Source organism: Cuculus canorus, chromosome 30, assembly GCF_017976375.1.
Source record: "Cuculus canorus isolate bCucCan1 chromosome 30, bCucCan1.pri, whole genome shotgun sequence".
Classification (NCBI taxonomy): domain Eukaryota; kingdom Metazoa; phylum Chordata; class Aves; order Cuculiformes; family Cuculidae; genus Cuculus; species Cuculus canorus.
The window spans coordinates 1,169,481-1,183,760 of NC_071430.1; the positions used below are offsets into that span (position 1 = coordinate 1,169,481).

The 14,280-nt window shown below is 64.7% G+C and overlaps 2 protein-coding genes across 2 annotated transcripts; one reads left to right on the top strand and one right to left on the bottom strand.

The window, feature by feature from the left end:
- Window positions 1-1,775: 1,775 nt before the first annotated feature.
- On the bottom strand, window positions 1,776-8,296 carry GET3 (guided entry of tail-anchored proteins factor 3, ATPase). The gene is made up of 7 exons (XM_054051733.1): window positions 8,131-8,296; window positions 6,012-6,159; window positions 5,638-5,786; window positions 4,983-5,133; window positions 4,434-4,541; window positions 3,139-3,336; window positions 1,776-1,933 (listed from the first exon to the last, which is right to left on the bottom strand). The coding sequence occupies exons 1-7, from the start codon at window positions 8,289-8,291 to the stop codon at window positions 1,802-1,804; spliced, it is 1,047 nt and encodes a 348-aa protein (XP_053907708.1). The 5' UTR covers window positions 8,292-8,296; the 3' UTR covers window positions 1,776-1,801.
- A 571-nt stretch (window positions 8,297-8,867) lies between these two features.
- Window positions 8,868-13,022, top strand: TRIR (telomerase RNA component interacting RNase). The gene is made up of 3 exons (XM_054051734.1): window positions 8,868-9,135; window positions 11,779-11,856; window positions 12,605-13,022. Exons 1-3 carry the CDS (start codon window positions 8,908-8,910, stop codon window positions 12,710-12,712), a joined length of 414 nt encoding a protein of 137 aa, XP_053907709.1. The 5' UTR covers window positions 8,868-8,907; the 3' UTR covers window positions 12,713-13,022.
- Window positions 13,023-14,280: the final 1,258 nt, after the last annotated feature.

A 14,280-nucleotide genomic window follows, 5' to 3' on the forward strand; every position in this document is an offset into this window, starting at 1 on the left:
ATTCCTAAGATCGCCCCCCCCCCCCCGCCGTTTATTGATTGGGGGGGGGGGGGGTTGAGGCTGCAGGGGGGGTCAAATCCTGCCTCCCCCCCCCTTCCCCCCCAGCAGTGGTTGAGGCCGCGGAGGGGTCACGGGGACAGAACGCAGCGGGACGCGGGAACGCGGGGACGGAGGGGGGGGGGGACCGGCACAGGGGACCCCCCCGAAAGCCCAGGAGGGGCCACAGGGGCACCCCACCCCCCAAAAAAAAACCCACTGACCCCCCCAAACAGCCCTGACCCCCCCAAACAGCCCTGACCCCCCCAAAACCCCACTGACCCCCTCAGAGCCCCCTGAACCTCCAAAACCTCACTGACCCCCCCAAACACCCCTGACACCCCCCAAAACCAAACTGACCCCCCCAAACACACCTGACCCCCCCAAAAAACCCCACTGACCCCCCCAGACCCCCCCCAAAACCCCACTGACACCCCCCCAAACAGCCTTGACCCCCCCAAAACCCCACTGACCCCCCCAGACCCACCTCAAAACCCCACTGACCACCCCCTGAACCCCCCAAAACCCCACTGACCCCCCAGACCCCTCTGAGCCCCCCCAAATCCTGGTCACAGCCACATGGCCCCCCCCACCCCCCCCCCTCAACACCCCACTGACCCCCCCCCAAACCCCCCTGACCCCCCCCTAAATCCTGGTCAGAGCTACATGGCCCCCCCCAAACCCCCTTCAAAACCCCCCTGACCCCCCCCCCAGAGTCTCCTGAACCCCAAAATCCCAACCACAGCCACACAGCCCCCCCAAACCCCTGGTCACAGCCATATGCCCCCCCCCCAAACCTCCCTCACCCCCCCAAACCCTGTGACACCCCCCCAGCCCCCCCCCCACTTCGTTAACCCATCGCTAATGAGGGTCCTCACGGCGCTGCCCCCCCCCAGCACCCCAAAACCTCAGTTTCCCAAGTTTATTATGTACACCAAGTCCTGGGGGGGGAACACAGCCCCAGGGGGATGTGTCCCAGCTTGGGGGGGGGCCCCCCCAGTGCCACCCAAGGGGGGGGTTGTGCCCTGGGGAGGGGGCTGTGTGGCCCTGGGGGGGTCCCAGCCCAGGCGAGGGGGGGAGGGGGGGGTCCTGGCCTGGGGGGGACCCCAACTCAGCCTTTGGGGGGGGCGGGGGCTGGGCTGGGGGGTGGGTATTGGCCCCGGGGGTGTGTGGGGGTGTGTGTGTCCTGGTCTGGGGGGGCCTGGGCCAGGATGGGGGGGTCCCAGCACAGTTCTGGGGGGGCAATTGGTCTGGGATGGAGGGGGGGAGTCTTAGCTGGGGGGGGTCTTGGCTGGGGGGGGTCCCAGCACAGTTCTGGGGGGTCAATTGGTCTGGGATGGAGGAGGGGAGTCTTAGCTGGGGGGGGTCTTGGCTGGGGGGGGTCCCAGCACAGTCCTGGGGGGGCAATTGGTCTGGAATGGGGGTGTCCCAGAGAGGGGGGGGGTCCCAGCACAGTCCTGGGGGGGCAATTGGTCTGGAATGGGGGGGTCTTGGCTGGGGGGGTTCCCAGTCTGGGATGGGGGTGTCCCAGAGCCGGGGGGGGGGGGTCCCAACACAGTCCTGGGGTGGGGGGAGGCTGGTTTGGGGGGGGCCCAACCTGGGGATGGGGGGGTCCCAGATCAGGGTGAGGGGTCCCAGATCGGGGATTGGGGGTCCCGGAGCAGGGATTGGGGGTCCCAGAGCAGGGCAGGGCCCCAGCACAGCCCGGGGGGGGCAGTTCCCGGTCTGGGGGGGCCCGGCCCAGCCCCGGGGGGGCCCGGGGGGGTTATTTGGGGCTGGGGGGGGTGTAGGGCTCCAAGAGGAGTGAGGAGAAGGCGTTGACTCTGTCCGTCCCCCGAACCTCGTGGGGCAACAGCGGCAGTTTCACGATGTGGAAATCCTCGTACAGATCCTCCATCTGGGGGGGGGCAACACAGGGGGGGTCCCTAAAACCCAGCACCCCCAAATCCGGGCATCCCAGCACCTCCCAGCCCCCGAGACCCCCCAAATTCCAGCCCCCTCCCAAGACCGAGGCGCCCTGACACCCCCAAACCCCCCCTCCTTGGCCCCCACCAAACCCACCCTGAACCCCAAATTCAAGCCCTCCCCCAACCTCAAGCTGGGAAGGGACTCTGGTGCCTCAGCCCCCCCAAAACCCCCACTTTGCCCCACCCCCCCTCAAACCCCCAACTTTGGCCCAATCAAATGCCCCCACCTTGCCCCCCCCAAAACCCCAACTTTGCCCCCCTAAACCCCCAACTTTGGCCCCTCCAAACCCCCAACTTTGCCCCTCTCAAACCCCCAACTTTGCCCCTCCAAAAGCCCCAACTTTGGCCCCCCAGATTCCCCCACCTTGCACCCTCAAAATCCCCCACCTTGCAACCCCCCCAAAACCCCAACCTTGGCCCCCAAATCCCCCACCTTGGCCCCCACCAAAACCCCTCCGTGACCCCCAACCCCCTGATCCCCAAATTTCAGCCCCCAAGCTCCCCCATCTCGAGCTGCAAAGGGACCTGGGTGCCCTGAGCCCCCCAAAACCCCCACCTCGGCACCCCAAACCCTCCCTGACCCCCAAATTCCAGCTCCCCAAGCTCCCCACTTTGAGCTGGGAAGGGACTTGGGTGCCCTTGGACTTCCAAATCCCCCTGAGCCCCAAATTCCAGCCCTCCAAGACCCCGCTTTCAGCTGGGCAGGGACTGAGGCACCTTGGGCCCCCCAAACCCCCCACCTTGGCCCCCCAAACTCTCCCTGACCCCCAAATTCCAGCTCCCCAAGCCCCCCACCTGGAACTGGGAAGGGACTTGGGTGCCCTTGGACTCCCAATCCCCCCCCGACACCCAAATTCCAGCACCCCCAAACCCCCTCCTTTGAGCCAGGCAGCGACTGAGGCACCTTAGGCCCCCCAAACCCCTCACCTTGGCCCCCCAAACCCTCCCTGACCCCCAAATTCCAGCTCCCCAAGCTCCCCACCTCCAACTGGACAGGGACTTGGGTGCCCTTAGAACTCCCATTTCCCCCCTGACCCCCAAATTCCAGCCCCCCCAAACTCCCTCCTTTGAGCCGGGCAGCGACCGAGGCACTCTGGCTCTCCCCAAACCCCCCCAAATTCCAGCCCCCCAATACCTGGTCGAGGTACTTGGCCTGGATCTTGTGCCGCGCCTCGCACATGCGGCACGGCCGGAGCGGCTCGGGGAAGACGAGTTGGTTAACCACGATGTTGTGGGTGTCGATGCGGCACTTGGCGAGTTCCTGGATGAGCCGTTCCGTCTCGTAGAGCGAAAGGAACTCGGCGATGCACACGCAGATGAACGTCGTCTGCTCCTAAACCGCCACGACGCCAACCGTCAGCCCCACGGCACCGCGACGGCTCGACGCGGCGACGGCGCGGTGGCACGACAACCTCAAAATGCCCCCTAAATCCCTAAAGATACCACTAAGCGGCCCCAAAACTGCCACAACTGACGCCAAAAGGGCCCAACTGACCCCAAAATGGCCCCAAAATCTCTAAAATCACCACTAAATGGCCCCAAAAATGCCCCAAGTGGAACAAAAATACCTCAACTGACCTCAAAAGTGCCCCAAATGACCCCCAGAAGTCCAATTGGTGCCCAAAATGGCCCAATTGACCCCAAAAGGGGCCAAACTGACCCCAAAATGCCCCAATTGACCCCAAAGTGCCCCATGGCTCGACACGGTGACACCGCGATGGCACAGCGCGATGGTTCGACACCCGTGTGACACGGTGACACCACGATGGCACAGCGCGATGGTTCGACACCCACGGGACACGGTGACACTGCGCTCGCTGTCCCCTCCGAGCCCTGGGAATGTGCCCAGACCAGCCTGGCCGCATCGCTGTCCCCTCTGGCGTCACCGTCCCCTCCGGTGTCCCCACTCCCCTGCCTGGCATCCCTGTGTCGTGTGTCCCCCCCCACTGTGTCACCCCCCCAGCAATGTCCCCTTGTCCTCCCGGTGTCCTTGTGCTCCTCCCGGTGTCTCCATTCCCAGTGTCCCCATCCCTGTCCCTTAGCCCCCCCCCCATCCCGATGTCCCCCTCTCTCTCCCAGCGTCCCCCTCCCGGCATCACTGTCCCCTTCCACTGTCCCCATCCCTCTCTTTGGTGTCCCCCTCCCGATGTCCTCCTAATCTTGTCCCCATCTTCATATCCCCATTCCCCTCCCAATGTCCCCGTCCCCCTTCCTGCTGTCCCCATCCCCCTCCCGAGGTCCCTGTCCCCCCCTCGCTGTCCCCCGTCCCCCCCCCCGGCTCTGTCCCCCCCTCGCTGTTCCCCCCCCACCCCCCCGCTGTCCCCCCCCCGGCTCTGTCCCGCCCCCCACTGCCCCCCCCCCCCCCCGCTCTGTCCCCCATCCCCGTCCCCCCCTCGCTGTCGTGTCCCCCCCCCTTTGTCCCCCCCTCACCGGGTCCTTGAACTGTTCGCTGACGGAGCGGATCACGGGCAGCGTCTCCTCCAGTTTCGACGCCAATTGATCAGCGTTCATATCCCCCAACCCCAACATGGTGCACATCTGGGGGGGCAGCGGCGCTGAGACACCCCCCCAGCCCGGGATCTGCCCTCGTACCCTGGGATCTGCCCCCAGGACACCCCTGAGCCCCAGGATCTGCCCCCAGGACACCCCCCCAGCCCTAAGATCTGCTCCTACAGATCAGGATCTGCCCCCAGGACACCCCTGAGCCCCAGGATCTGCCCCCCCAGACCAGGATCTCCCCCCAGGATCCCCACTCCACCCCAGAATTTGCCCCCAGGACCCCCTTGAGCCCCAGGATCTGTTCCTACAGATCAGGATCTGCCCCCAGGACCCCTCCCCAACCCCAAGATCTGCCCCTACAGATCAGGATCTGCCCCCAGGACCTAACTGCCCCCCCCAAATCTGCTCCTACAGACCAGGATCTGCCCCCAGGATCCCCCTGAGCCCCAGGATCTGCCCCCCCGGCCCCCCCGGCCCCACCTGGGAGATGAAGGGGCTGATCTGGTTCTTGATCTGCATGAGCCGCCCCAGCCCGCGCTCCACGATGGTGGGGAAGTTGAGCAGCCGCAGCGTGTGCCCCGTGGGCGCCGTGTCGAACACCACCACCGAGAAGTTCATCCCCTTCACCAACCTGTGGGGGGGACCCCCCTCAGCGGGGACAGGAACCCCCCTCGGTTGGGGACTCCTCCTTGGCCTGAGAACCCCACCCAGCCTGAGACCCCCCCTCAGCCTGGGACCATCATCAGTCTGGGACTCCCCCTCAATCTGGAACCCCCTCTTCAGTGAGGATGGGACCCCCCCAGTGAGGATGGGACCCCCACAGTGAGGATGGGACCCCTTCAGGGAGGATGGGACCTCACCCAGTGAGGATGGGACCCCCCCAGCAACGATGGGACCCCCCTAGCAAGGATGGGACCCCCCAAGTGAGAATGAGAACCCCTCAGTGAGGATGGGACCCCCCCAGTGAGGATCGGACCCCCCCAGCGAGGATGGGACCCCCCCATCCCCACAACTGCCCCCCCCTCACCCCCCAGCCCCTCTCCTTCCCCCCCCACTCCCTCCCTTATCCCCCTCCCCTCCCCCCTTCACCCCCATAAGTGCCCCCCCTTGCTCCCCGGGCCCCCCCCTCGCCCACCTCATGACTTCGGCGTAGCTCATGGCCTCGTCGATGCCCGGGAAGGCGCTCATGGCCTCCTGCATCATCTTCTTCCCCATACTCAGCACCGTATCCTCCTCGAAGAATTCATCCGGCAGCTCCGCCACCCCGAGGCTGGGGTCGATCTCCTGAGGGGGGGACACGGGGGGGTCAGGGGGGGCTGCTCTGCACCCCCCAGCCTGGGGTGGATGTTTGGGCGGGCACAGAAAGGTGTGGGGGGGTCAGGGGGGGCTGCTCTGCACCCCCAGTCTGGGATTGATCTCCTTGGGGGGGTCAAGGGGGGGTTTCGGGGGGGGACGACACATGTGGGTGTTGTGGTGTTGGGTCTGGGGGGGCCCGGGGGGGGGTCTCACCATGGCGAAGAGGTTGTCGTAGCCCTGGACCTTAGTGGGCACTTTGGAGAACTTCTGGTCGAAGGCGTCGGAGATGTTGTGCGCCGGATCGGTGGAGATGATGAGAACGCTCTCGCGCACTCGCGCCAACTGCACCGCCAGGCTGCAACTGCGGGGGGGCAGCGCCGTCACGGGAACCCCCCCGGAACACACCACGCCCAGCTGGCGGCCCCCACCCCATCCCAATCCCAGTCCAATCTCTCCATCCCATCCTACCCCAGTCTGATCTCTCCATCCCATCCCATCCCATCCCAGTCCGATCTCTCCATCCCATCCCATCCCATGCCGTCCCATCCCAATCCGATCTCCCCATCCCATCCCATCTCATCCATTCCCAGTCCGATCTCTCCATCCCATCCCATCCCATCCCATCCCATCCCAGTCCAATCTCCCCATCCCATCCCAATCCAATCTCCCCATCCCATCCCGGTCCGATCTCTCCACCCCATCCCATCCCGGTCGAATCACTCCATCCCACCCTATCCTAATCTAATTGCTCCATCCCAACCCAACCCATCCCAACCAATCCCATGCCATCCCACTCCGATCTCTCCATCCCCTCCCATCCCAATCCAATCTCTCCACCCCATCCCGGTCTGATCTCTCCATCCCATCCCATCCCACCCCACCCCATCAGATCCCATCCCGGTCCAATCACTCCATCCCACCCTATCCTAATCTAATTGCTCCATCCCAACCCATCCCATGCCGTGCCATCCCATCCCAGTCCGATTTCTCCACCCCATCCCATCCCTGTCCAACTACTCCACCCCACCCTATCCTAATATAATTGCTCCATCCCAACCCATCCCACCCCATCCCAATCCAACTTCTCCATTCCATCCCATCCTGGTCCGATCTCTCCATCCCATCCCATGTCATCCCACCCCATCCTGGTCCAAGCTCTCCATCCCACCCCATCCCAGTCCTATTTCTCCATCCCATCCCATCCTGGTCCAATCACTCCATCCCACCCTATCCTAATCCAATTGCTCCATCCCAACCCATCCCACCCAATCCTGATCCAATTTCCCCATCCCATCCCATCTCATCCCGGTCTGATTCCTCCATCCCATCCCATCCCCTCCTCCTTGCCTCGATCCCATTGTGCCTCCTTTGCTCCCAGCCCGACCCCATCCATCTCAAGCCGATCCCATTCTGATTCCTTTGACCCCGGCCCGATCCCACCCTGATCCCTTTGATCCCAACCTGATCCCATCCCGATCTCTTCAATTCCTGATCCCTTCGATCCCGGCCTGATCCCATCCTGATCCTCACTTGATCCCATCCTGATCCGCTTGACTCCGGCCTGATTCCATTCCAATCCTTTCAATCCCACCCTGAGCCCTTCCATCCCAACCTGATCCCATCCCAATCCCTTTGATTCCAATCAGATCCCACCCCGATCCCTTCGACCCCATCCTGATCCCATTGCTCCTGCCCTGATCCCATCCCAGTCCCTCAATCCCGGCCTGATCCCACCCTGATCCCTTCGACCCCATCCTAATCCCATTGCTCCTGGCCTGATCCCATCCCGATCCCCAGCTGATCCCATCCCAATTCCTCCAATCCCATCCTGATCCCTTCCATTCCAACCAGATCCCATCCCGATCCCTTCAGCCCCAGACTGATCCCATTGATCTCGGCCTGATCCCATCCCAATCCCTTTGATCCTCACCTCATCCCACCCTGATCCCTTCCATCCCACCCCGATCCCTTTGGATCCCTTCGATCCCTCAATGCCATCACTCCCCCCCCACTCCCCCTCCGAGTGGTTTTGCCCCCTCTCAGCTGCTTTCACCCCCCCCTCAAATGGTTCCTCCCCCCTCACCTGCAAATGGTTACGCCCTCCCACAGGCGGATTCGCCCCCCCTTCCCCTCAGGTTTTTTCGCCCCCCCCACCTCAGGTGGTTTCGCCCCCCCTTCCCCTCAGGTGGTTTCGCCCCCTTCCCCTCAGGTGGTTTCTCCCCCCCTTCCCCTCAGGTGGTTTCGCCCCCCTCCCCTTCCCCTCAGGTGGTTTCGCCCCCTCCCCTCAGGTGGTTTCGCCCCCCCCCCAGGTGCTTTCGACCCTCCCCCTCACCTGCAGGTGGTTTTGCCCACGCCGCCCTTTCCCCCCACGAAGATCCACTTGAGGCTTCGCTGCTCCAAGACGTTTCCCAGCGTCGGCTCCAGCGGCTCCACGTCCGGAGCGTCCTCGAACTCCTCCGCCTCAGCCGCCCACCCGCCACCCGCCGCCGCCATCTTCCCCCGCGCCGCTTCCACCGCCCCCCGCGCGGGATTGGACGGAGCGGCAGCCGCGAGGCCACGCCCCCCTGCACCGCCCACTCGCTAATTGGCCGGACAGCCCGTTAGACCACGCCCCCTGCGCCTCCCGCGCGCTGATTGGTCAGAGCGCTCTAAGGCCCCGCCCCCTGAACCACCCGCTCATTGATTGGATGACGCGGCGACGAGGCCCCGCCTCCCTGTGTCTCCCGCACACTGATTGGTCAGAGCGCCCTCCAGGCCCCGCCTCCCAGTGCCTCCTGCGCGATGATTGGCCAGGACGCTCTCAGGCCACGCCCTCCCACACCAGCCACTCTCTGATTGGCCGGACTGTCCATTAGGCCACGCCCCCTGCTCCTCACTCGCGTTGATTGGATAAAGCGGCCACGAGGCCCCGCCCGCTGCCTCTGATTGGCAACAGTCCCCCTAAGCCCCGCCTCCCTCGCTGCGGATTGGCCCTCGAGCCCCTCTATCCTTCTGGACACGGCGTCGGGCGCCCCCGCGCGTTGCCTGGCAACGCGGCCCCGTCCTGGCGGTCCCTCTGACGTCATCAGTCGGCGCCGCCGTCGCGCGCTCGCGGATCGCGGCGGACAAGATGGCGGCGCGGGGCGAAGAGGCGGAGGCGCCGTCGCCGCCGCCGCCGCCCGGTCCCGGCGGGGGAGTTAACGTTTTCGCTAACGACGGGAGTTTCTTGGAGCTGTTCAAGCGGAAGATGGAGGAGGAGGAGCAGCAGCGCGAGCGCGAGGCGGCGGCAGCGGCGGCGGCGGGGGAGGCCCCGGGGCCCGGCCCGAAGAGGACCGGGAGCGGCGCCGCCCTCAGCTTCGTAAGGAACGGGGTCCGCGGCCCCTCCCACCCCGCCGGTGCCTCCCGCCCCGCCAGCGGCGCCGAAATCCCCGGCCCGGGGGCAAAACGAACCCTAAACGGCCCCCGAGACCCCGAGCCGGGGGGCTAAGCCGCCCCAAAACCCCCTGAGCGGGGGGTAAACCCGCCCTAAACGGCCCCAGAACCCCCGAGCCGGCGGCAAAGCGGCCCCGAAATCCCCGGCCCAGAGGGAAAACATCCCTAAACGGCCCCAGAACTCCCGAGTCGGGGACAAAGCGGCCCCAAAACCCCCCGAGCTGAGGGCAAAAGGGCACCAAACAGCCCCAAAATCCCCGAGTTGGGGGCAAAGTGGCCCCAAAACCTCTGAGCGTGGGGACAAAACAGCCCCAAAACCTCCAAGTGTGGGGACAAAACGGCCCCAAAGCCCACGTCAGGGCCAAAAGGTCCCTAAATGGCCCCAGAACCCCTGAGCCTGGGGGCAAAATGTCCCTAAATAGCCCCAGAGCCCCCGGCCCGGGGACAAAAAAGCCTCAAGCAGCCCCAAAACCTCTGAGCCTGGGGACAAAACAGCCCTAAAGAGCCCCAAAATCTCTGAGCCGGGGGCAAAATGGCCCCAAACAGCCCCAAAGCCCGAGTCAGGGGAAAAGGTCCCTAAATGGCCCCGGAACCCCTGAGTGTGGGGGGAGAAATGTGCCTAAATGGCCCCAGAACCCCCGGGCTGGGGGCAAAAAAGCCTCAAGCAGCCCTAAAACGTCCGACCTCGGGGACAAAACAGCCCTAAACAGCCCCAAAACCTCTGAGCTGGGGCAAAAGGGCCTCAAAACCTCAGAGTTGGAGGCAAAATGGCCCCAAAAGCCCTGGCCCGGGGGCAAAACGGCCCCAAACAGCCCCAAAGCCTGAGTCAGGGGTTAAAGGGCCCTAAACGGCCCCAGAACCCCCGGCCTGGGGGCAAAAAAAGCCTCCAGCGGCCCCAAAAGCTCCGAGCCTGGGGACAAAGCGGCCCCAAACAGCCTCAAAACCTCCAAGTTGGGGGCAAAACGGCCCCGAAACCTCAGAGTTGGAGGCAAAACAGCCCCAAAAGCCCTGGCCTGGTGGCAAAAGGGCCCCAAACAGCCCCAAAGCCCCTGAGCTGCGGGCAAAATGGCCCCAAACAGCCCCAAAACTTCCGAGCCTGGGGACAAAACGGCCTTGAGTGGCCCCAAAAGTCCTGGCCTGGGGGCAAAACAGCCCCAAACAGCCCCAAAAGCCCCCGAGTAGGTGGCAAAAGGGCCCCAAACGGTCCCAACCCCCCCGAATCGGGGGCAAAACAGCCTCAGAACCCCTGAGCCCGGGGACAAACCAGCCCCAAACAGCCCCAAATCCGCCAAGTAGGGGGCAAAACGGCTCCAAAAGCCCCGGCTCGGGGGCAAAAGGGCCCCAAACAGCCCCAAAGCCCCTGAGCAGGGGGCAAAAGGGCCCCAAACAGCCCCAAATCCCCCAAGTAGGGGGCAAAACGGCTCCAAAAGCCCCGGCTCAGGGGCAAAAGGGCCCCAAACAGCCCCAAAGCCCCTGAGCGGGGGGCAAAAGGGCCCCAAACAGCCCCAAAACCTCCGAGCTGGGGCCGAAGGAGCCCCAAACGACCTCAAGTGACCCCCAAAGCCCTGAACCTGTGGTCAAGGCAGCCCCAAAACCCCCGGCTCAGGGGCAAAATGTTCCTAAACGGCCCCCAAAGCCCCCGAGCTGAGGGCAAAAGGGCCCCAAACAGCCCCAAAATCCCTGAGTTGGGGGCAAAACGACCCCAAAAAGCACCAAAACACCTGAGTGGGGGGTAAAACGGCCCCAAACAGCCCCAAAACCTCCAAGTCGGGGGCAAAGTGTCCCCAGAACCCCCACACCGGGGGGGCAAAAGGACCCCAAACAGCCCCAAAACCCCTGAACCCAGAGGCAAAACGGCCTCACGTGGCCCCAAACCTGTCAACCTAGGGGCAAAACAGCCCCAAGCGGCCCCCGAACCCCAGAGTTTAGGGTAAAGGGGCCCCAAATCCGCTGCCCTGGGGGGCAGAAATGGCCCCAAACCCCCCAATCTGGGGAGCAGGGGCAGAAACGGCCACAAAACCCCAAACGCAGGGGCAAAACGGCCCTGAAACCCCAAACGCAGGGGCAGAAACGGCCACAAAACCTGAAACGCAGGGGCAAAACGGCCCCGAAACCGCAAACGCAGGGGCAAAACGGCCCCGAAACCCCAAACGCAGGGGCAAAACGGCCCCGAAACCGCAAACGCAGGGGCAAAACGGCCCCGAAACCGCAAACGCAGGGGCAAAACGGCCCCGAAACCCCGAACGCAGGGGGAAAACGGCCCCAGAACCCCAAACGCAGGGGCAAAACGGCCCCAGAACCCCAAACACAGGGGCAAAATGGCCCCAAAACCCCAAACGCAGGGGCAGAACGACCCCAAAACCCCAAACGCAGGGGCAAAACGGCCCCAGAACCCCAAACGCAGGGTGAAAACGGCCCCAAAACCCAAACGCAGGGGCAAAACGGCCCCAAAACCCCAAACGCAGGGGCAAAACGGCCCCAGAACCCCAAAGGGGGAGCATTTGCGGCTCCGGGGCGGATGGACGGACGGACACGGACAGGCGGGTGACGATGGCCGTTGTGTCCCCAGGTGGGTCGGCGGCGCGGGGGCAACCGACTGGCCCTGAAAACCGGCGTGGTGGCCAAGAAACAGCGGACAGACGAGGAGGTGGGAAACGGGGGCACCGGGAAGAGGAAATGGGGAAATGGGAGGGGGAAATGGGGCACCGGGAAGGGGAAATGGGCAACGGGAGGGGGAAATGGGGCAATGGAAGGGGGAAATGGGGTAACGGGAGGAGGAAAGGGGCACCAGGGGGGAAATGGGGAACCGGGAGGAGGAAATGGGGAACTGGGAGGGGGAAACGGGACACTGGGAAGGGGGAAATGGGGAACCGGGAGGGGGAAATGGGGTAACAGGATAAGGAAAGGGGCACCAGGGGAGGAAATGGGGAACTGGGAGGAGGAAATGGGGAACCAGGAGGGGGAACCGGGGCACCGGGAAGGGGGAAATGGGGAACCGGGAGGGGGAAATGGGCAACGGGAGGGGGAAATGGGGTAACGGGGTAAGGAAAGGGGCACAGTGGAGGAAATGGGGAACTGGGAGGAAGAAATGGGGAACCGGGAGGGGGAACCGGAGCACCAGGAAGGGGAAATGGGGAACCAGGAGGGAAAAACGGGTCACTGGGAAGGGGAAATGGGCAACGGGAGGGGGAAATGGGGAACCGTGAGGGGGAAGCGCTGCACCAGGAAGAGGAAACGGGCAATGGAAGGGGGAACCGGGGAACTGGGAGGAGGAAATGGGCACTGTGGGAGAAGGCAGCAGTGCCTGAGGAGGTGCTGGGTGGGCTCGGGGGGGGTCAGAGGCCACTCTGGGGGTCCCCTCACCCCCATTTCTTTCGCCCCCCCCCCCCCTTTAGGTGCTAACGAGCAAAGGGGACGCGTGGGCCAAATATATGGCGGAGGTGAAGAAATACAAAGCGCATCAGTGCAGCGACGACGACAAAACCCGACCCCTCGTTAAATAGGGGTGTGTGTCCCCCCCCTTTGCCCCCCCCTCCTCCCTCACAGCGCTATTTATGGAGGGGGGGGTTCAAATAGGGGGGTGACCCCCCCCTTTCTTTCTTTCACCCCCTTTTATATACCGAGAGCCCCCGGCCGGGAAAAAGGACTTGACGCCGGCAAAGCCGCCCGCCGGGATCCAGGGGGGCCCCCCCTGAACCCCAGGATCCATTTGGGGCCCCCCCTCCCTCCAGATCCATTTGGGGCCCCCCCCTCCCGGGGAAAAAAAAAAAATGGGGGGGTTTTTGGGGTGGAAAAGGGCAAAAATGGGAGCGGAGGCGCCGCAGTATTAAACACTTCGGAGGTTTCGGAGCTTTTGGGGGTGTTTTTGGGGGGGGAGAAAAGGGGGGGACAAAGGGGGGGGCAACCCCCCCCTCCCCCTTTGCTGTCCCCCCCCTTTGGCTGTGTCCCCCCCTTTGCTCTGTGTCCCCCCCCCCCCAATTTCTGTCTCTGATTGGTTTATTTGGGTTTGGGGGTTACGGGTTTGGAGGAGGTTTTTCTTTGGGGGGGGGAGGGGGAGTGTCCCCATTCATCCCAGTTCTCCCAGTTCACCCCGATTTCCCCCCCCGCACGACCAGTTCACCCTGATTCTCCCCTCCCAGTCCCCCCAGTGCACCCCAACTCCCTCCCAGCACTCCCAGTTCACCCTGATCTCCCCTCCCAGTCCCCCCAGTGCACCCCAATTCCCCCTCCCAGTCCCCCTCCCAGTTCCCCCAGTGCACCCCAACCCCCTCCCCGCACTCCCAGTGCACCCCAATTCCCCCCAGCCCCCCTCCCAGTCCCCCCAGTGCACCCCAACTCCCTCCCAGCACTCCCAGTTCACCCCAATTCCGCCTCCCAGTCCCTCTCCCAGTTCTCCCAGTGCACCCTACCCCCCTCCCAGCACTCCCAGTTCACCCTGATCTCCCCTCCCAGTGCACCCCATCCCCCCCCAGCGCTCCCAGTCCCTCCCAGTCCCCTCTGAGCCCCCTTGCAGTGCTCCCAGTCCCTCCCAGTGTCCTCTGAGCCCCCCTCCAGTACTCCCAGTCTCTCCCAGTCCCCTCTGAACCCTCCTCCAGTGCTCCCAGTGCCCCCTGAGCCCTCCTCCAGTGCTTACAGTCCCTCTGAGCCCTTCTTCAGTACTCCCAGTCTCTCCCAGTGCCCTCTGAGCCCCCCTCCAGTGCTCCCAGTCCCCCCCAGTGCTCTCCATTCCCTCTCCCAGTCCCCTGGCCGGACTCGCCCACTGCACTCTGAGCAGGAGGGCCCTTCCCTCCCCTCTCCTCTCCCCACCCCTCTCCCCACCCCTCTCCCCACCCCGCAGTGGTTCCGCCCGCGCCGCGTTGCACTCTGGGAGTTGTAGTCCCCAATGAAGGACTCCGCGCATGCGCATTCCCTTTCTTTTACCCCCGCCTCCTTTCCCCACGTGGCACCGCCTCCGGGCCACGTGACCGCGGCCTGGCTCCCGCGCGGCGGGGCGGACGGTGGCCGGCGGGGGTCAGTGCCCGCGTGCTGCGCCCGCTCCTCCGCGCAGCGCCGGTGCCCGCGCCAGCCGAGA